The sequence below is a fragment of the Wyeomyia smithii genome, chromosome 3, assembly GCF_029784165.1.
Source record: "Wyeomyia smithii strain HCP4-BCI-WySm-NY-G18 chromosome 3, ASM2978416v1, whole genome shotgun sequence".
In the NCBI taxonomy this organism is placed as follows: domain Eukaryota; kingdom Metazoa; phylum Arthropoda; class Insecta; order Diptera; family Culicidae; genus Wyeomyia; species Wyeomyia smithii.
The window spans coordinates 205,848,599-205,871,827 of NC_073696.1; the positions used below are offsets into that span (position 1 = coordinate 205,848,599).

Genomic DNA, 23,229 nt, shown 5'->3' on the forward strand with positions numbered 1-23,229 from the left:
TAATCAATGAACAAGAACAAACATGATAAAATAATACTTAGCTTTGAAAACGAAGAACTGTGGTTCCTTGATTAAATTTCGCTGTGTTGGTGAATTCAACACATATCTAGACATCTAAACTCGAAGTTTATTATGAAACTCGAAATAAAATCGTGAAAGTTGTTAAAAAAACGAAAAGGGAAAGAGAAAAAGAATGTATATATGAACGATGTAGTCTATAAAGAAACCACGTACACGTTTACTAAATAATACTACATACAACAATACAACTTTGCACATGGAACTAACATTAAAAAGTGAAGAATTTAAGTTCACGTTCAACTACAGTCCATCCATGAATGCATAAGAGTCACACTGCCAGAAAAAAGTAAAAGCATTAATTCATTTTATCTAATAAGTAACGAAGTATCATGTGGGACTGCAATGCATTCATGGATATAGACCAGAAAAGAGCTTGCACTAAGTGGTCTGGTCCACGTGTGAGAAAAATTCTTTAGTGTTAATTGATATTGTTCAGAAACTTTCTCACATAGGAGACTGCCGAGATCAGAGTAGGGAAGACTACAACATAGGTATCTGACTCTTATCATCTCCCTTAGCTCCCATCCGCCACCGGGAGCACGCGCCCTTGGGCTGTCAAAACTCTCATACAATAGTTTTGTGGCTCCATCTTAGGATTCCGTAAAGCTATAAGAACCCGAGATAGGAGCTCAACCACCAAGCCCAGGGAGCCAGAGTTGTTTTACTTTTCGTAGGTACGAAATTCTCTCCTGTATCCTGTTCCAGCGTCTGAGGCCGTTGCAGGAAGCCTTTGTTGGAGAATACCAATGCGGTTTTCGAGTGGGGCGATCTACAACGGACCAGATGTTCACCTTGAGACAGATCCTCGACAAGTTTCGAGAACACTACCTGCAGACACATCATCTGTTTATAGCCTTTCGAGCGGCGTACGATACAGCGAAACGCAACGAGCTGTGGCAAATAATGCTAGAACATGGTTTCCCAACTAAACTGATTAAACTGATACGTGCGACGCTCGACGGTTTCACATCATGCGTCAGGACAGCGGGCGAATTTTCGGACGCGTTTGTGACGTTAGATGGTCTGAAGCAAGGTGACGGGCTCTCGAACTTGCTGTTCAACATAGCTTTGGAAGGTGCGATACGAAGGGCAGGTGCGCAGAGGAGCGGCACCATCATCACTAAGTCTCACATGCTTCTGGGCTTTGCGGACGACATTGATATAATTGGTGTTAATCGTAGAGCAGTTGAGGAGGCCTTTACGGCTCTCAAAAGGGAAGCTGCGAGAATTGGACTCACCATTAACACTGTCAAAACGAAGTACATGGTGGCTGGCAGAGAGCGTGGTGGTTCTACGGGTGTTGGTGCTGCGGTGGAGATGGATGGGGATACTTTCGAAGTGGTCGACGAATTTATTCATCTTGGTACTCTCGTGACATGTGACAACGAGGTGAGCCGCGAGGGGAAGAGGCGGATTGCGGCGGCGAATAGGGCTTATTACGGATTGCGTAGCCAGCTGAGGTCCCGTAGCCTACAGATCCGTACGAAATTTGCGCTCTATAGGACTCTGATCCTCCCGGTGGCGCTCTACGGACATGAATTGTGGACGTGGAAGGAGGCCGATCGACGAGCGCTTGGGGTCTTCGAGCGTAGAATCCTGCGATCAATACTCGGAGGCAAACTAGAGAACGGGGTGTGGCGCAGGCGCATGAATCACGAGCTGTACGAAAAATACAAACACGCTGATATTGTCAAGCTGATGAAACACGGCAGGTTACAGTGGGCTGGCCATGTAGCACGGATGGCGGATGAGCGACCGGCAAAGATAATATTTAGCAGAGAACCGGATAGAGGCCGACGACTTCGAGGCAGACCGCACACGCGCTGGATGTGTGCTGTCGACGAGGATGCCAGAGCAGCGGGTGTAAGGGAAGACTGGAGAGTAGCAGCCCAAGACCGAGTTTTGTGGAGACGTATTCTGGATTCGGCATAGGATCTTAATGATCTGTCGCCATAAAAGTAAAAAAGTAAGTAAGGTACAAAAAAGCAGCTCCTCCGGTTTTACAAACTTGGCCTGACTTTTACGCTGTATCTATGGCAATTTCAACAGTACAATGTTTGGACATATTGTAGAGATAGAGTATCTCTAAAAGTGATTCATATATGACTTGTTCGAATTCTGCCTCCTTGACAAAATACAGCCTAATGAGCATTCAAAGAGCAAAAGATCGAAACAAAGCATGGTAGGGGGTACGCAAATGACCACGCTTGTCCAAGGAAGGGGAGGGGGTAATGATAATGTCCACGTGGACACGATATTTTGATGTGGGACTACGTCTTTGTTTACTATACTGGGATGCATTTCGTAAAATTGGAAATAAAACTGGCAAATGTTGCGTCAGAATTCGAACGATAATAACAGCATAACCACATGATGGAGAACAATAACCAATATGTTGTTGGATGGATAAAATGTAGAACAGTCTTGTAATATGCTAGTTATCACGCTAATTACATTGCAAAGCCGTAAAATTGATAAAAAGTTTCAATGACAAATTTACGCGAATAATGAACCAATTACATGCGAGCATTCCTAGCACAGACGACGTGAATGGACACCATCCGTTTCCTGTGATATTCTCTGAATCAATATCAAAATAAAAATAGACAGTGTCTCCCCGTCCCAATAGGTCAATTTGTTTTTGCTTCCATGAGCTTAGACTAATATGATGTCTCGAAGGTAAAAGTTTTCCGAAAAGTTTGAAACAATCCCCATTCTTGAACAATTTCTAAACCTGCTTTCAGAACCTAATAAAAACTGATGTCTTGAAAGAAAACATGCCGGTAAAAGCAACAGTACCAGTGGAGTAAAGAACCGCAGGTCTCTCGTCGTCTATGATTGCAGCGGTACTATTCTATTCGTGGTATTCTGCAGTGGTATTATTCATTTTGAAGTGGTACATTTTCCTTGGCACATTTCTATTCGTGTGCAATCGAGGAAAAACTGCTGTTGATGGTGATTGAAAGTTTATCTTATAAATATTATTACCGTAAATTACTTAGCAAAAATTGTAAATTTGTGCAACGGATATTTATTTAATTTTATCTTCGATATTCACTAAGTAATCGTGACCGGATAGTATCGAAAGAGTAAATTCCTAAATATACACATTTATAGAAGAGTAAGAGCCTGCGAATGGTTGTGAATTTTTGGTTTATTTACTAAGATTCATTCAGAATCTCTTTTTACATTTCAAAATTGTTAGATGATATGTTATTATTCTAAGCTTTACCATAATAAACCTATATTAGCTGTCTTCGTAATACAGCGAGTGTAGTTGTAGGCAAATGAAAAAACTTGTCAAGCAAAAAACAAAAATGGAATTGTTGATTGCTACGTTTTTTTGTTGGAACTTATTAATAATTTTGTTTAACATATCTTCTTATGTTTACCAATTAATGAACCTCTGTAAGGGCTTCCATATTATTTTGAAAGTAAGATCCATATTATAGATTTGATTCAATCAGAGCTTAATGAGACAAAACCATTCATTATGATAACGTAAGTATTATTGGATTTGGTTTGAAGGATAGGATATATATTTAAAAAAAAAAAGAAATCTTAATTAAAAAGAAATCTTCTTTTCTTTTTGACCTTTTCCTTTCGTTAGAATCACTCTATGAATTTAAAGCCAATTTTAAATTATTTCTTTATTTCCTATTTTTGGTTTCAACTATCTTTTAAATGTCATTTCCATTTTCGGATTAAACTTCGATTTTTTTTCTTGTTTAGAAAACCGGTTCGAGGAAAATTCCTTTCATTTTCGCTTTTTCTTACATTTGACGCGTTTTTGGATTTTTTGTTTTTTTTTTCTTACGTGTTTTTAGACATTTTAAATTATATTCAAAATAATTCTTCTTTCGACTTCCTCTGGATTTTAGAGATATTTTTAGTTTATCTTTAAAAGTTTTAAAGATTTTTTTAAGTTAATTTGGGATAAATTATTGATAGTAGCTTTCGGACCTTTTTTTCATGCTCATTGTTTGGATTTTCCTGTTTTTCTGAAAACTTGAACTAAAATTGAAGTACAGGTCGGACTCGATTATCCGGAACATCAAAAATGTTTTCATTCCGGATAATAGAATCACACAAAAAATACTGAAATTTTGCGATAAACGAACATAAAATAACTATTTCTTTTCTTTATTTTACTTGTATGATGTAGTGGCGTAACCAGAAGTTACTTCTGACGCGAAAGGGGGTAAAATCTTAAGAAGCAAAAAAAAAAAAATTGGACATTGATTGTTTTCACTCAATTCTTACATGTCCTAAACATGCCGGAAGTGACTTAAATGGTAACAAATATGCCAGAAGGGATGGTAAAGGCAAAATTTCGGAATAAAAATTGAAAACGGACACCAAAAAAATAAAATTCCGAATAATCGAGTTTAATCGATTTCTGGATAATCGAGTTTCCGGATAATCGAGTCTCCGGATAATCGAGTCCGATCTGTAATGTTTATTACTTTCTGTTATGAATGGTCTTAGTTAGTTTACTTCTCGAAGCGTGTTAATTGAGTTAAATTTGGTGTACTTGTTACTGTTTCAATCTTTTCTAGTTTGTAAAAAAAATTTTATCTTTCCAGCATCTACAGAAGCTTTCAGGTATATTGTTCTAATTGTTGAATCCTTCTTGTTTTTGGTCTATCTAATTTATTCTAGTGGTTTACAACTTTATTAACAACTGATTTTTATTCTGGACATTTCATTATTTCAGGAATTTTGAACTATGTTTCGGTTACTTTCTGTTTGGCCTCCAATTTTTTTTTTGCTAGCAGCCATTTTAGAGTAGATTCTTGAGTCTATTGTGTTGTTTTCACTCGTTTAGGATAGTTTTTTATCATTCAAAGCATAACTTATGATTATATTCCTTTTTCTCGGCGGAGCACTTTTTTAAGTCAAAATATTTGGCGGAGCACCTGCATTTTCAAATCAATGAGTAAATGGATTCAAAAATAGCAAATTTCGATAAGTATAAATCCAGGTACTGCCGTGACCTGTCACCTCTAGCCTGAATATCCACAAACACTTCGGGGTCCTAACTGGAATACAAGTAATCATAAATGTGGGATTCGGGTCCCAACCTCAGTGAGAATTTTGGCCGAATGCTCACTGAGAAGGGTTTCTGTAATCGTCTATTTTCCCATGTTGGGCGGTGTATAACTGCGTCTTATTCGGAGCGGACGATTGACCTGTGAAATGGAATGTATCACCAGTTACATATATCCAAGGCGGCGGTCCTTGTATGGTAATATGCTGAAAGCATCCTACTTTGAACGATTCACAAGTAAATATTAGAAATCTCGGTACTTGGAGAATCGGATATTAACTCGACCCGACACGCATGGGCACGCATCCAAGAAGTGCGGTCACCGAAGACGGGTTAACTTGAGCTCCGAGCGGTAGATCCTATCGCGGGAACGAACATCAAATACCACATCCACTACAGTGGCTGCGACAGAGGTGAACAAAGCTTCGGTTCCGTCCTACGATGAAAGCAGATCGAGTGGATCATTAGGTGGAGGCCCGTTAGTGACCGTTTTGTGTTTTTAGAATCAAGGGCAGATTTTTCAGTTACAGACTGATCAATGTATATGCACCGACAAACAACAAACTCGATGACATTGGGAGGAGTCCTATGAGCTTCTCGATAAAACATATGAAGAGTGCACAAAACATGATGTAAAGATATTCACCTAAGACTCAACCGCATAGGTTGGACATGAAAAGTTTTTCCGTTCATGCTCCATGGTAGCCTCCATGCACCAGTGATGAAAATGACCTGAGGTTGATGAATTTCGCCGCAGCCAGAAGAAAATTAGCTCGTAGCACATATCTTGCACGAAGGCAACACCAAGCATGGAAATTTTCACTCACTAGCAATATTTCATGCAAATGTGTTCTTTGATTCATCAGGTATCGTTCAATTGTTTCCACTCGCGTACAAGTTTTCCATAGAAACGCTGCTGATTGTTTTTCGCTTCTAAAAGTTCCGAATACCATAGAAGAAGACTTAATGATTCAAACACGATAGTATTTATTGTATCCAAGTTCACTTGCATTCAACGGTATCGCAAGAAGCTTTGAGATATTATCGCCAGTGATACAAAATTATGAATCCAAATGAACGTTAGATTGCGTTCAACTGTTTGCTTACCGGAGCAACTAGGTATCATCAATGCTTACGGAAATGGTAGTATGGTGCATTAGCATGTGATATTTGAAATCACTAAGAATCATCGCGGTGTATCACGGTGAAAGCACGATGTGGAGTAGCCGAATTACGCCTGCAGGCAACCAACATTTGAAAGAATCGCTGCGATCGCTTGATTGCAATCGTTTACGATTCTTTCGTGAAACACTCGCTATATATTGCTCGCTCCACCTAAAGCAGGCAATACTGAAACAAAATCATCAAAGAAAGCTACCATATCCTATTTCTTTGCTATAAGTTGTCTCTTGCATGCGTGAGAATGTGTAACTTTTAATAGCGATGGTTTACTGGGATTGAAAGCTTATGAATAGCAAGTTCAGAAATAATACCCAAATGATTGTTATGCGATACGATTTTTTCCATCCTTGGGCAACACCATAATGGCGAAGCCTGTTCTTAGATCGACCATATGGTTAACTCGCCCGACTTGTGAACGTATTCGAATTAAGCTTTTTGGGGAAGATACAGCAGAACATTCAGCGGTTGTCAGCTGACGGAGTTGCTGCTAAGTACACTCGGAAGATTCACGAACGGATTGGTGAACCGGTTAGGATGAAATCAATAAGGCTCGGAAAGAGCTAAAGAGCCACAAAACAATTTGAAAGGACAGCATCCCAGCCGAACTTTTCAAAGTCGGGAGTAAGCAGCTTCTGCTGAAGTTTCTCTCATTGATTCAAAATGATAGTGCTCCGCCAAACATTTTGATTTAACAAAGTGTTCCGCCGAATGAAAGACGTAGAAAACCAACGGAATTTGTTTTTTTTTGCGGCTGGTTTATATGGTGTTCTAAGTGTTTGGATTTGTTTGCTGGTTTGAAGAGACAAAGAGAGGCAGGGTTTTTTATCAATGTCCACGATTGTCCACGAGGGGGGACGAGGCAGGAGGGGTCTAAAATGACGATTTTTTGTCCACGTGGAATGTTGACGGCCCCATATATAAAACAATTTTCATGTGTTATCTAAAATTTTCACAGTATTTATCAATAAAATATGCTTAAGAATGAAGAATATCCCAACTGGTTGAAAGTAGTAAGAGTTGTTCCTAAAAAAATTCAATAAAGATTCAGGAAAGGATGTACCTATTACTTCTACTGCAATAACTGAACTGGTGGATTTTTGCTACATAAAATAGATAGATAATAAATCGTAGGGAATGTCTGTATTGATTGCATTATGGTTTTTATGGTTTACATAATTTCAAAAAAAAAATTAATCTTATGGAATACGTGGATTGGTCAATGAATTTATACGCAGCTATCTGAGTGGGAGGCAACAGTTCGTAGCAATAAAAAAGAAGCAGAGTGCTATCCGTTTAATAAAGGTAGTAGTTTCTTGGGGGAGCAATATTGTACCTCTTCTATTCCTTATTTATATGAATGACTTACAGTGACCGGCATAAATAAAGGCCCATCCGATTTATTTTAAAATTTTTAGTTGTAATCACGCTTGATCAAGAAAAACAATTGTTTGTGCTTTGATAGTTGTTTTAACATAGTTTATTATGTTCTCAATACATCCAGTTTAATTCAATTCATAACAAATGTAGGAGAGAGGGTTTTGTGATTAATGATGGAAAACGGGTATGACAAAAAATAAAAGCCCGCATTCAATGGGTACAGAATAAAAAATTCCAAATGAGGAAATTTATAACTTCAGTAATTGACATGGCATCCAGTTGCGATGACTAATTGAAGACAGTTTGGCATACTGTCAACGAAGTTCTGGAGATACTGCAAGTTGATTTCGTTCCACACCTTCTGATGAACTAAAAAATAGTTGTCTTTGTTCGTCACACCATTTTTGTTCACATTACAGTCCAAAATAACCCATTAATTTTTGATAAAATTCAAGTCTGGGCTCTGAGAAGGCTATTCGAGAAGTTTTATGCGACGAGAATGTAAATAGATCTTCGTTTTTTAAGCTGTATGCTTGGGGTTTGTCTTGTTGAAATGCAAAACTGGATCCCAACTTAGCTTTTCGCATAGATTCTTACAAATCCAAAAAATGTTAATGAATCTAATGAAACACAATGTAAATGGCTTAATATTTAACAAAATACACAAAAAAAAACACAATATTGTAGGAGCAGTCCAGTGTTATCTTATGTGATAAAGTGAGAAAATTTATGTAAAATATATATGCCAAAGTCCTTTTTTCACACGGAGCGTCTATCAACAGTCATCAAAAGGGAGGCGATTTTTTTAATGAACCAGTTTACAATTTCGATATGTTACGAACGAAAATAAACCGCAACACATTCATCGGATATATGCACAACTGGTGTAAATTTTCTAAAACATGTCGTTTGTCGTAGGGGTCATTGGAGATGCACATCGAGCTGCTAATTACAAGTAATAATTAAGTTACGTGATATCAAAGCAAAAAATATTTGGGTACTCAAAGATGCGCAAAAACCTATTCTCCATAACCTACCAGTATTTTTAAACCCTGCTTATGCCCATTTAGAAATATTTTCAGAAGCAACAAAAAATATTTTTTTCAATTGATACGAGAGGTTACTCAAAGATGCGTGAAAACCTATTGCCCATCACCTATCAGTATTTTTGAACCATTCTTATGCCCATTTAGGACAATTTTTCAACAAGCAAAACAATTTTTTTTTCAATTGATGCAAGACTGCTGATAGTTACTCAAAGATGCGTGAAAACCTATTTCCCATCACCTTTTAGCATTTTTAAACCTTTCTTATGTCCATTTAGGACAATTTTCGCATTGGTTTCAAAATTTACTACAAACATTTTTTTAAGCAATTTATACCCCAAAAACTTAAGTTGCTGTATCATTTATTTTCAGTTTCCATACATCTTAAAAAGTTACGTTACATCGAGGTAAAAGTTACGTTATATCGAGATTGCCTCATATCGAGGTATGACTTGGAAAAAGTATAATATAAGGCTGACCAGATGTACTGTTATGAGCGGAACAGTACAGTTTTGTACCCATTTTTTACTGTCCCATATTTTTGGCATTTTGCGCCGCTTTTTGGATTTTTCTTAAAAAAAAATTCAAATGAAGTTTCGATGAACACAGAATACGTGATAGTTGCAAACCGCTGGGTTCCAATATTCTACGAAATGGTTAATAAATTTTTAAGCTGCCAAGAATTCGTTAGTTACTGAGTAGCTTGTTTAAAATTTTCAGAAATCTATCCCAAGTGTCCCGTTTTATGAACCCATTTGTTTTTCCCCGAGAAAATCTGGTCAGCGAGAATGTATAACAAATCATTTAAGGGGTTATATACTTTTTTAAGTTTTCAAAAAACCGAAAAAATTTTTTTGGCATTATCTTCAAATACAACATCTTAGGAACATTTTCACAAATTTTCATAAAGATCTGAGCAATAGGAAGAAAGTCAGAGCGATTTGCAGCGTGCCTCGCCACGGCCGTATAAGCTAAACTTGAACCTTTACACGCGATTATCTCGGAATAGTGTTTTCTGAAAAATGACTTTGCCGTGATCCTGATTGCGGGAAAACTACTGAACCGATTTCCTTCATCTTTTTTTTTTTAAATTTTCGTTATTAAACTCGCCGGTCCTTGAACGATCGCTTTGTAAAAAATACAGTTACATTTTGCCGCAAAAAAAAATTTATTGCTATTTTAAGCGCTCAAAATGTGCATTTTTGGGAAAAACGTTCCCGTTTGCACTGAAAACAAAATACTCATAAAAGCGATCGTTCAAGGACACGGCACACTTCTTAACTAATGAAATAATAGGAGTTTTTTTATTTCGGTTGACCCGTTGAGTCTCTATCAGGATCACCGCAGGCCTCTGCAAACTTCCCTCATTTTTCTCGACCGAAAAGGTATATAACCCCTTAATGAAAAAATAGTGATTTTCTGAATAAAATTATTAATTCTGATTTTTATAGCGAATATTAGAAACTGTAGTATATACATTTACTGAAAACTATTCTGATTGATTTTTGTTTTGCTTTTTTTTAAGAAAATTAAAAGAATTTTTGTTAATTTTTAAAAATGTGTTTCTTGAACAATGTATGTGTTTTGTTTTGATTTTTTTTTCTTTTTTTTCACACACAATCTTGCAATGAATTTGAAATTGCATTTTCGAGTTTTCTATGAGCTAGATCTTGGCTTCACTGATTCACTGAGACTCATCAAAGCACACGATAATAACAATTAAATTTCGTCAATTTTACGTAACATAACAAAAAATTTTGAAGAAATGTAGTTAAAAAAAGTAAGCATTATTAAAACTTAAAAAACATTTCTATATGTACAATAAAAATGATAACTGTTAATAAATATACGAAAATATACAGCAAAATCTAAAACTGCTTAAACAGAAGACACAAGAATCCTATATTTGACGAAGTACTGCATATAAAAAATGAGCACAATTAAAGCTATTATTATAAATTGATAGTGTAATTTGAGTAGTTTTGTTAACAATACTTAAAGGTGCATTTTATATTGTCATTTTTGTATGCCTATTCAACAGAAACATACGTGAGCCATTCTGGTAGTGAAGTACGAAAACTTACCGGCATGGGATGAATCGATCCAACGAAGATGAAGACTCGCCGCTATTGAACAAACTTCTCGCGACCGGACTACAGTGCTTTAGGATTCGTTTCTCATAGTCGGGACTAAACATTTTACACTCTTCGCGATTGATTGATTTCGCAAATATCACTGAATTTTGATCTTCCAACTATTTATTCACTTGTTCAGTTTGTACTTCGCTGCGCATCAGCTGAGGTGACGCACTTTGGCACTAGATATATTTTATACCATCAGCAAAACTCTTAAACACTATCAAGTTCACCTCCAATCAAACCTCGAAGCAATCACCAACTGCTATTCGTATGCTGTTCTATCATTGTAATATAAAATAAATTTCAGATAAAGTAACTTTTAGAGAACGGTCATTCAAATAAGCCGAGTAACAGCAGGCAGAAAAATACTCAACCGTTATGTGTGAGCTGAGATTCAAGAATAAAGTTGATCGCTACGTTTTGTTTTGGTTTTGCACTGCGGCCGACCAAAGCTTCAAAGCAACAAAACGGAATCAACGAAAAAGCACAATTTGTGATGACAGATGCACCGCACTAGCATAGATTATTGAATATAAGAAATGGCACCCCTGCCAAAATTAAGGCAGGATCATCATGTTGCGTGTTTTATAAAGCGAAATCCGATATTTTATTTGCTACAGGCTTGAATCTAGTGATTTGTACAATTTCTAGCCAAGTAATACACTATTGAACTTTGATTTGCTAAATTTTATCACTTCCGGGCGAAAAAAATATGTCTGTAACAGCGTAGCCTAAGAAAAATCCAGATTTTACAGGTTCAACATCTTCGTGAGAATTTCATTATTACCGCACCATAAAGTAATCGAAATTCATATGATTCTTGCTAACACTAGACAGTAGAACGTTATTTTCGTGTCTAAATCACTGAAAAGCAAAAATATCACAAGAAATATACGATTTTTTTTCTTGCACTTCACACGTCAACCGTTTCAAAAATATTACGAAAGCACGCACTTTGTGTGGGGCATAGGAGTAAAAGAGACCCTATACTGTTTGCTCTGTTAACACGAACGTCAAATCAATTACAACAGACAAAGCGAGAAAGGAATATTTTCGTGCTGGACAAAACGAAGAAAATGAGCTTACTTTTCTATTCGTTCTGGTAGCGCTCAATTACTGCTGCTCCTGCGCATTTTTCTGACCGTTAAAGCGCGGTATGCAGTTGAAAAAAAAAAATATTTTTTCTTCTCTCAATCCCATGTAAAATTCAAGCACTGCATCAGGCAATGGAATTTCTTCGTATGAACGATACGCAGCTGAAAAGATATTAGGAACCGAAAGTGATAATAAATTTCTCTTGGTGTGTTTGCTGCTGTGAAGTGAGATATCACTTTTTTGGAATAGAATAATGAGCAGTGGCTTTATTCAGGTGCAAAATGAATCAGGCAGAATTGTTTGCTTATCTGATCGTATCTCAGTCCCAAGATGTTTTGACTTGCAAAAGAAAAACGGCGCAACCAAGTGTAACCGAGCTCACTGACGACAGAAAACCGTAGTGTTAAGCATTCTCAGTCGTCAAAATTTTGTTTGGTAAAAAGGACGGAATTTTTTGACTTTGTGATAAGGTCGTATGTTTAAACGTAAACAAAACGAGTGAGAAATGATTTGTGCTTGTGAAGTACAAGGAATATAACTTTCACTCGTTTTGTTTACTTTTACGTATCACAAACTAGTTGAGAATTCATGAATGAAATTTTGACAGAAACCCAGTCAACATTTTCATACGTATAATAATGTTTCGATTCCAATATCCGTACTCATATATATCATACAAACTCGCATTTGATGCACAAAAACAGCATATGCGCACTTTTTTGAAGGCGATATACGTACTGAGGAATAATGGTATGCAATTTATTGATATACGTATTTATATACGATAATTTCCGATTGAAAGTGATTTGTTTCACACTTTCTCACAATTCTTAGCCTACAATCGTAAATCGGTTTGACTCCACCATGATATACAATTAAAACTGAATTTCTGCGCATGTTATTAAGCGTGGTATACGATTTCGACTTCGTTGAGATATATTTGCGATAATTTTCACACATCGATATACGATTTGTGGTTGACTGGGAAGCTCGGAACCGTTGACACAACGCACGTAAAAGCAATCATCAATATCAAGCAGGATCCGTGACACCTGTCAGTTCGTAAAATGGTCTACAAGGCAATCCACGAGACAGTTGCGATCAGCTAATTTCAGTCTGTTTTCAACTTATGACAGCTTTATGTATGTTCGATCCGTTCGATCGATCTCAACTTGGATGCAATCCGGATCCAGAAGCGTGAAAAACAAATGTTATCCGATCGGTAGCTCTAGTATCGCGAGTGCCAATCCTAAATACAACAATATAAAATCACTTTTGATATTATTGCCGACATTAAAAGATTTCGGTTTTGGTCATGTTTTGATTTTGCAGCTTGAACTACAGCAACAATAACAAACGTACAATCAAAAAAACGTCACCCGTGGATTGCCTTACTGCATACCTAGCTTAACACCAGAGATGCCAGATATTTTTGAAAAACGTCAGTTTGTCCACATACCAACTGTCATTGTAGCGATTTAGAGCGAATTTTTCTTCTTTATTTCAAATTCGAAGGATAATGATATAAAGTTTTCAAAAATCACGTTTTGCTCAGAAAATTACACTCATTATCATCTTATATGAAAATCGGAAATCCGTGAATAGCTAAACAACCCAATCCAGCTTTTTACGCACCATAATGGCGGATGCTATAATGCAAAGTTCGTAATAAATTACCCACCCTTTTGACAACTCTGCTTATGTCAGTTTGAAGTCTTCATACAATTTATCAAAAGAAAAATATATCTGGCAACATTTGTGTTGCCAATTTTTCAGAAATCGCAAATCTGACGTAAGCAGAGAGGTTCGCATATTACGAACACGCATTTTAGCGAACGCAAAGCTGGATTGCATTAACAATTTTTTACACATCCTTTGAAAACAAAATGAACGTTTGTTCTCTGTGCTTAGTGCTTCCGTTCTTGTAAGTTTTTTTTCCGTTATTGGGTTGTTTAGCTATTCACGGATTTCTGTTTTTATATATCAGTCAAAAGAGTGTAATTTTCTGAGCAAACCGTGATTTTTAAAGTTTCATATCATTGCCGTTCGATTTTTTAATAAAGAATAAAAATCGCTTAGAATCGCTACAATTACAGTTGGTGGAAAGATCTGCATTTTCTAAGAAAAACGCGATTTAGCAAAATTTTCTATCGAAGTCCTTCACTTTTTAAATCACGATTTAAACTGCTCGAAATCTGCTCGAAATTGCTACAATGACAGTTCACCCATATACCAACTGTCATTGTAGCGATTTAGAGCGAAGTTTTATTCTTCATTAAAAAATTGAAGGATAATGATATAAAGTTTTCATAAATCACGTTTTGCTCAGAGAATTACACTCTTTCAGATGATATCCGGAATACTTCGTGATAAGGGTGAATCTAACAAACTGTAAACAAAATGATATTATACCGAAAACGTATGAAGTGAACTACTATCTACCTCCAAACTTCGAGAAAAGAATGTATCTTTTTTGTAACTTTTGAACAGTTCGATGTTTGTTAAGGGCGAAAACTACTTTATATCAAAATAAAAAATAAAATGAAGAATAAGCCAATTTTGCTGTTTACGTTAGTGAGAGGCGAAACTTGACTTCATCTTGATGAATGGGCGAAACAAAGTTGTCAACAAAATAAACATCAAAAGCGAAGGGCGTACTCGATACAATAACGTAAACACGGCGTATAGTAAAGGGCGATACTGTCGAGCAAATCAAAATAAGGCGCATAGTAAAGGTCGAGTCTGTCGAGCAGTTCAGAATAAGGCGCAAAGTATAGGGCGAAACTGTCGAGCAGATCGAAAAAGGCGCATAGTAAAGGGCGAAACAATCAATTCCTGAATATACCATGTAAAGCGACTGCAATTCAAGTTTTAGGTTTACCATGTACAAAGCTAGAGCAATTTTGCTTTTATTAGAATATTTGGATGACAAACATATTGTTCAATAGTTATTTGGGATTTGAATTAGTGATTGAAAACTTTGTTTGCCTTTTTTTAGTTTTGTTGTCATTGTAAGATTCGCCCTAATCACGAAGTAGTCCGGATATATAAAAATCGGAAATCCGTAAATAGCTACCCGAAAAAAAATAACATCAAATAAACCTCGAGAGTTTCTGTAATTGCACATAGTTTTACCATGATTAAACTATAATTTTCATTGTAAATATATCAATTTTACATTAAATATCATTGTTCAGAACAGGAAAAAACATTGTTTTTGCCATTTATACCATGAAAAAGGGGGGTTGTTATGTTTCTTAACAGCATTTTTTCAGGCACTTTTCCCATACATTTAGAAGTCACTGACAATGTTTTTCATGGTAAAATTACTGTCGGTGGTAGATTCAACAACAAAAAACGTTGTAAAAACACGGTAATAACAAAAAACGTGTGCAAGGTTACGGTAAAAATCAGGGGGGATCTATCTGTCAAACATCGTGTAACCAACATATTTGGCAACATGGCGTTTGTTTTGGTTTTTGTTCTTTTTAGTCATGAAATTGATCGATGTGAGGTATTATATAATTGGAACGTTTTTTTATCAAAACACGAGAAACCGCGGAAAACTTTCATGAATGTGTTGTGTAGTGATATTTTCCCCCCGTTATTGTTCATAGTTACAAACGTCATGGACCAACAAACGTCATGGACCAGAGTTGATCTGCGATAACGCACACATATATGGAATTTGACAGCAGTGAATCCCCTCTGGTAAAAATACCACGTTTTTCTGGTTAAAATAAAAAAGATTGTGCATTTACTGTTCTCACCGCAAAATATATCGTAAATTTTTTTCGGGTAAACAACTCACTTCCGAATTTGGTTTCACACGAAAGTTAATTGGCCATCTTTTAGCGTGTTTCGATAAAACTCATTTGACCAGGGATACCAGATGCGCAGATTTGTCTGCAAAATATAGATTTTTAGAGTACATACGTGTACAAACTCTTCGGACAAATTTTTCTTAATTTGTATATATTTGCAATTTTTTCATAGTTTTAGTAGGTTTTTATGCTAACTTTTTTATGATTGCGCAGACTTTCTCAAAACGTGTGCAAATTTTTACAGCTAAAGTGACCAAACATATTTTCATGGTTTTTTGCTAAACATGTTTCAAAAACATCTGGCATCTCTGCGATAAACTGTTAAGCAGCCAAAGTATAAATTCATATAAGCGGGAAAACAGCTATTAAAAGTTTTTGAAATGCAATTCAATTTTTCACATTAAATAAAGGTAACTTTCGCTTTATTTATATTTGATTTAAGCGAGCAATTCACGTAAAAATCAGGTGTTTGTTATCTCTGTGATTTACACATCATCTAAAATTTAAATTACCAACATCTCAGGCTTACAAAATGTCGGACATTGACGAGTATTCAGTGGAAACTTGCCATGATGTGACTGAATCAACCAGTAAAGTTTCCAAAAATTCGGAAACGGATAAAAGGTGCGAAAAATTGGCGGATAGGGCTGGAAACATGGAAGATGAGAATGAAAACAACAAAGAGGACACGAGTGAACTTCTGGAAGACCGGAATAAAACCGTAGAGGATAAGAAAGATGAATGTTTTAAAAACGAGACGAATACAATCTTAGAAAGCAAAAAGGATACAAATATGGAACGCAGAGAATACGAAAGTAAAGACGATGATAATACGTTCAGTTCCAAGAATGATCATGGCGAATGTGATGATATTACAGAAGAGCAGGAAAATAAGTTACTAGCGGATGATTGCGAAGATCTGGATGTGATTGATTGCTATACAGAAGATTTCGAAAGCGACGTGGAGACGGAGTCTGGTGGTAAAGAGGCTAGGAAGAAGTATACTCATTCTACCTACAATATAGTAGTTGAGAAAAAAACTGTTAAATCTACTAGTGAAAGCAAGTCTTTAATTGAAGGTGAAACTCAGAAGGAAAACAAATCGCCCAAGGATAAAATAGAGAAACATAGCCCAATTGATAGCACTACCGAAAAGTCTAAAAAATCTGACAGTATAGGCTGTAATCAAAAAACATCGGCCGAGGATATAACGGAAGGGTTTGTAACAGTGGTTTTTGCAGAAGAAGATAATGACGATGATATGTTACAAATCGACGATGAAAATATTGAGCTTTTACTGGTGGACAAAGCCGGAAGTAACGAGGGTAACGATCAGTCGGAAATGTCTTTTCACGCCAAAGATGAAAAAGAGCAAGATTGCATATTGCGAAAACCCTTGATAAAGCAAATCGTTCCAGAAATCACTGTTTCCGATGACGACGATGAAAGAAGTGATGTTTTCGGAAGCCAAGAATCGCTGAACCTGCAAATTGATCATTTCGTTGGCAAGGCATCTGAACTGAATCTTGCCAATAAAAAAGGTGACATATCCGAAGCAGGTATAAAGATAACCTTCGATTCAGATACTTGTGACAATGAAACTGAATCGCACCTTGATAATTGTCATGTAAGTATTCTAACCAAACTTTAAGTATCCAAGTCGTAATAGAGATAGTGTAAAATTTTAACACATTAACTTTGCATCATCAAACTCTGGTTTAAATGATTATCTTAATGTTACTTGCTTGCTCGCATGTTCCTAGTGACGAGTTGACTTAGGAAATCTGATCAAGTGTCTGCTTGCAAGTAGCCGCCGCCTCGAATGACATGTTGGTGCGGCCACTTCAAACTCGGTGGGTTTACTTCTTGCCCCCGATTAATGCGTCTTCGCTACATGACTTAAATTAATGTTGTTAAATTCGTGTTCCGACGAGTGACCCAGAAACTTTGGCTTTTACACCGTATCAATTTCAGCCACCTTACCGATTGTCGCATTTTTTTTTTGCCTGACTTTTTATGGCATGGGTTTCTGTACCATTTAGTAAAATACCAGCTCAATTTTAAACAAGTCGTAATAGTTACAAGTCTGTGTAAAAAAACGGAAGGTCGAGTTCAGAATCGGAATGTAGCACCAAGGCTTTGCTTTTTAACAGTTACAACCATATATAAATGAGTATTTCTACATGGTAAATGAAATTTTGAATAAACGGTTTTTTTTTTCGCTGAAACGATGCAAAATAAATGTGCTCAATTCTTTTTCTTATTGAGCTGTGCTACTTGATCTTATGAAACGAATTTTAATTTCTAACTTTTACTGCTGTGGTACCAAAAACCTATCTCATGTGTAATTTAATTTTATTACTTACATTTTAGACAGAAGATGCAGACTTTCAGCAACTTAAGCTGGAATTTTATGAAAACGTAGGAGCAGAGGTCGAAGCTAGTAGTAGCAGATCCATTAAAAAACATCGCAAAGAAGTAAAAAAAGCGCGTGGGTCGTCAGAAGATACGACTGAAATAATTTTTATAAAGGAAGAACCTCTCACGCCAGTGAAAAAACGTATAGAACGATTAAATATACCGGAAAATACCATTCCAACCATTGATTTGACATCGTCCGATGAAGATGATATGCTAAATGACATGGCTCAAAATTTTGTATATGAACAGTTGAAAACTAAAAAAAAGAAAACAAAAAAGAGAAAAAAACATAGCAAACATTCTCCAGATACCACTGCGTTAGTGAAATCTGATCTATCCGAGCGTTCGATGGAACGGAAACGGACCGATTCGGACTCAATTTCAATAACATCATTCGACGATATACTGGGTAATTCCGACCGTATCATATCTCTGCGGAAACGGATGGTCACGGTTCTTCCAGAAACACCCCCCAAAGTTGTTTGTCACAAAAAATCAAAAAGATCAGAATCAGATCCTCTCAAAGAACCTGTCAAACGGAAGAAACACGATGATCCTTTAATGCGTGGTTACAAGCGTCGTAAGCCATCTCGTTCTGCTTCCAAATCTAGTGTACGCTCTGTTTCTACAAGTGCGGCTACGCATGTGGATGATGAAATGGTAGGTGAAATAGAAGAAACGTCGCATACTCCCCGCAAGACTGCCGACGTTAATGATCCTAATAGTCTACAGTCTGACATACAAATCATTGATGAGCAAGAAGATATTGAGTTGCTGGGTTCAACTCCTCTTAAGGAAGCGATCGCGAAAGAATTGTCGGCTGTAGGTAGTAGTGTTGAAAAAAATACAGTTCAAAATAATAGCAACATCAGTTTCCCGGAAGCAAGGACTGATATCGCGCTGGAAGATATGCTTGAGGATTTCTTTGAAAGAGAAGAAGCGAAAAAGAATAATAACGCATTTTGTTCGATTTCATTGGAGGAAAAAATGATCATGGATTCGCTGTTTCAAGACTGCGATGAACCACACCAATCTAGTTCTTTCCCTGCTTTGAAGGAAGTGAATCCACTGTTTGACAACCAAACGCAACCAATGTCTACCGCTAGTGAACAGATCACTATTAGCTACGCAATATCCGACGGTATAACTTCGGTTCCAGCCGTACCAATCAGCTCAGATGACCAGAAATCAACTGATGTTCAAAAGTGCGACCAACTAAAAGGGCCACATTTTAAAATCGTTCAGAACTACGATCGCTATAAGAAGTTACTAGAGAGTCGTCCGAGCAAGCCAGTAAAGGTTATCGAACCAATACCACGCCGCCGTAAGCGCGCTGATTCAGATGAAGATTATCGTCCGAAAAGCTACATAAAAAAGAAACTGTTTTCCCGTCCTCGCAAAAGAGTTCCAACAAAAATGGAGGGCAGCAATCATTTTCGACCCACTGGCGAATATTTGACTACGGACGAGCTAGATCTGGCCTGTAAAGATATGCCCTCGCTGGAACATGATTTGGCATTGACCAGCTCCGACAGTGGGTCTCTCGAAAACGGAAATGTAGGAAGTTCGCTTTCCGTCCAGAAGTTTAACAGCAAGACACAGTTGAATGAGCAACCAAATTTGGTAGATAATGCGGACAAAGCAACGACGGACGATGTGGGTAAGTAATAACTGCAATTGGTATTGATCAATTTATTGATCGAAATAGTATATTTTGATATGTGAAAAAATAAAGCCCACTAGTAATTTCTTGAAATCAGATCGTTACATTAACACTTCATAATGAGGAAACATTGGAAACAGAGTTGAGTTTTAGAACATCAAATTTAATGAATTACCGAAAAATGTCACAGTGCGTATTTCTATCATGAAACTTGTATTTTAACTTTCTAGCTAAAATTAAAACAACCGTCAAAAAGGTTAAGACTGGCAAACGAGGGCGTCCGCCAGTTAAGGAGAAAATTTGCGGGTTTTTCTGCAGCAATACAGGTCAGCAGAAAAGTAACTGCAATGCATCATGCTGTCAAAACGAAATGTTCCATGATCCTGCTTCGCAGTCATCGCAGTTTATTAAACGTAATAATTGATGTTTGATTCATCAAGTTTTTGATTTCTCAACTAGAGTGTTTACTATTTTCAGCAAGCAACAAACCTGATAGTAAGAAAATACCGAAGAAGCGCGGTAGGAAGCCCACTGTTATCTCGTCGGATAACGTTACTGAATTGTTTACAGGTAATCCTTGTCCGAGTCTAACAGAAAGTTCGGATGATTTATCATCGGCACCGTCGGCAATATTACCCGACTATGGTGAACGCGATCAGGTACAAAATGATTGCTCGAACGAAGATCAAACAGATGTAAAAATGGATAACCTACAGGTTATCATATCTCCGCTCACAGAGGAGAAAATCAGAAAGATTAATACTCCAAAGAAAAAACGCAAAGGTTTAACCAAAGCGTGCCAAACGGAAATATGCGGGCTCACTTGGTTAATCGAGTTGGATCAAATTAACTTCCGTTCCGAATATTTTGAAAAGCTTCGTGTTCTTTTGAATAATGGAGCAGCAAGGAATGCATTACGCCGAGCAAACGACGTAGGAAAGTTTACGTCTCAAAACGGAACTCCAAGAAACGGCTTGGAAAGTCTTGAGGGAGTAAACATGTCGAATCGCAGCACCCTGCAGTTACCGTTGACGTCACCAACATCGGCAACCGATTCAATAGCAGAACCACCATGTCACTCCAGAAGTTCTGTTGAAACTCTGCTGTTTCAAAAGAAAATTGATGAGGTTGAAACACCATCGACGAACCATAACGATGTATGGTCTCAAAAGCAACTGGTGATGTGGTGTTTATGTTTCTTTTTTTTTTAATCTAATCTGTTTAATATGTTATTTTAGATAAAAAGTTTACGGTCAACTTTCCGTATTCCAAAGCTTGTGAAGCAGCCCTCGAGATCTCCACAACCGGTGACTTCATCCACATCAGGTGTTTTTGATACATACTCTAGCAAAGAAGATGAAGAACAAATATGTGTAATGCAGTTACCAAGTTCCTCACGCGAATCGGCTTCCAACCGAGCACCAGAAACAGCAGCTGTTCTGAATCGCCCGGTTGAGCGTGAATATATTGACGATGAAACTGAGAGCTGTCCTTCGTCGAACTGCAGCGTTCAATCGTACGCTCGGGAAGATCCACGACGAAGTGCGTCGTTGCCGAAGCGGTTTGAAATAGCGACGGGCATCAAAAGCAAAGAAAATTTATCCTCCAGAAAAAGTCCATTGAATTTTGCGAATGCATTGTAAGTTCTTATGCTTGATCCTCGAAATCATGTTATACATTTTCGTCTTAATTTCAGAAATTTCAAGATTGTTCACGGTGAAGATAATAAGAAAAACCCTGATCTCTCTACTGTACCAGTTCCCAACAATGTTCCGCAAATTCCTATGCCACTGGAAAACAGAGTTGTTTTACCTGACCGTACAGAAATGATGAACGTTAAACGAACTATCAAAAACGACATTAGTCAGCCCACCGCCTCCGTTACATCACACGTTGTACAGCAACAACTACAAACTTCAGAGCCTCTGCAGCAGTTACCATATTCGTCAGTTAGACCCCTTGCTCCGCCCATGCCAGTTGACTACAAGTTCACCCAGCCATCTTTGCCTGGATTTCATACATTTGGCACCTATGGTGGCAACTCATTCAACAAAAGCTACCAGAGCGCGAACGATTTTGATGTTAAGCCTTTTGCATCGAATACCTACGGCGGCTGGGGGAACTTTGATATTATGAATACCGGGGGACAACATGGGGGATTCAATGAATTTGTAGCCATGTTGTATGAACAGTATAAACAACAACAAGTTCCATCCGCTGCTGCCTTGCCAATAAATGTGGCTGGTCCAAGTCATTTGCCATTGTTTGGTCAATGGTTCCCTCCCTCAGCCGTACAATCAATAGCAGCAGCAGCTGCAGTCAAACCTCAACCGTCATTGCTGCCGTCTGCGAATGCAAGTAGCCCAATGTTTAGCAGTGAAGCGGTTGAGATGATTTGTTATTTGTTTGGATGTTACGATTTCCTTGTTGATAAGTGCATCAAACTTCATTGTCGTCTATCACACGTGCTGCCGCACGAGGAAGAAGTTTTACAAAAGCTTTCGATTCAGAATTGTGACTTCATCATGGCAACTTATCGATTCGTGAACAACCGAGATGATTTGTTCATTAAATATTTCCCAGTTTACGCTGGAGTTATGGGTCGTAATAAGATGCGCCATCAGCTGGTTGGCACAATTCAAGACTGCGAAAAACCGAAGCGTCCGTTACAGTATTATCGTTATATCGTAGAAGCTTTGAAAACAAGTGGAACAAGTCCAACGCAGGCCGTGCAAATTTTAGTTGATAAACATAAAAAGACAAATTTCCATCAGATCAACATTTTGATCGATTTAATCCTAGATACCGGTGAAGGTGTCCCTTCATTTATTCGTTGGCTAGAAGATTTTTTGCACGTCAAAGGCTACTCTTACGAAATGTCAGCCATTAATCGTTTGCTCGAAATCGTCGTAGAGCAACCGTCTCGAGAATTGGCAAAATTAACTTCAAAAGTTGTTCTGAAGGTTCCTGTGGGCAATGAACAGCTGATCAATACAGCGAGCTTACTCGAGTTCTCGAAACAGGCAAGACAGTATCCGGAGACGGAGCTGGATGTTGAGGATATCGTCAAGAAATATGGCAGTGTTGTCATGAGAGTTTAGATTGTTAGGCAAAACTATAACTATCGCTACCGCAGCGATAATTAGATTCTAGGGCCCATGATCAACAGACTTGTTTTTATGTAAGTATTTCTTGAATTTACTTAATCAATCGCTTTAAGTTCCATACAATCTCACTGTTTGTTTATTTCAAACTGTGACAATTATCTTTGCTCAACGAGTGTGGCAATTTCTTGTTAAAGCTTTGTTATTTCATTTTTTCAACGATATTATATTCAGCCAAATCAGACAAT

The 23,229-nt window shown here is 37.3% G+C and overlaps 2 protein-coding genes across 6 annotated transcripts in view; one reads left to right on the forward strand and one right to left on the reverse strand.

The window, feature by feature from the left end:
* Positions 1-11,818, reverse strand: part of LOC129728257 (fizzy-related protein homolog) — a 49,330-nt gene extending 37,512 nt beyond the window's left edge. The window contains exons 1-2 of one of the 5 annotated variants that reach the window (XM_055686682.1): positions 11,667-11,818; positions 10,821-11,147 (exon numbers count right to left, since the gene is read on the reverse strand). In XM_055686682.1, coding sequence (XP_055542657.1) covers positions 10,821-10,933 — 113 coding nt within the window. In that variant the 5' untranslated portion in view covers positions 10,934-11,147; positions 11,667-11,818. Of the gene's footprint in view, positions 1-10,820; positions 11,617-11,661 lie in introns of those variants that run through there. The other 4 variants (XM_055686680.1, XM_055686681.1, XM_055686683.1 and 1 more) reach the window with 4 other exon arrangements.
* A 4,274-nt stretch (positions 11,819-16,092) lies between these two features.
* On the forward strand, positions 16,093-23,229 carry LOC129732325 (uncharacterized). Its single transcript, XM_055693130.1, has 7 exons — positions 16,093-16,203; positions 16,317-17,420; positions 18,167-19,874; positions 20,108-20,290; positions 20,355-21,055; positions 21,116-21,516; positions 21,574-23,229. Exons 2-7 carry the CDS (start codon positions 16,326-16,328, stop codon positions 22,976-22,978), a joined length of 5,493 nt encoding a protein of 1,830 aa, XP_055549105.1. The 5' UTR covers positions 16,093-16,203; positions 16,317-16,325; the 3' UTR covers positions 22,979-23,229.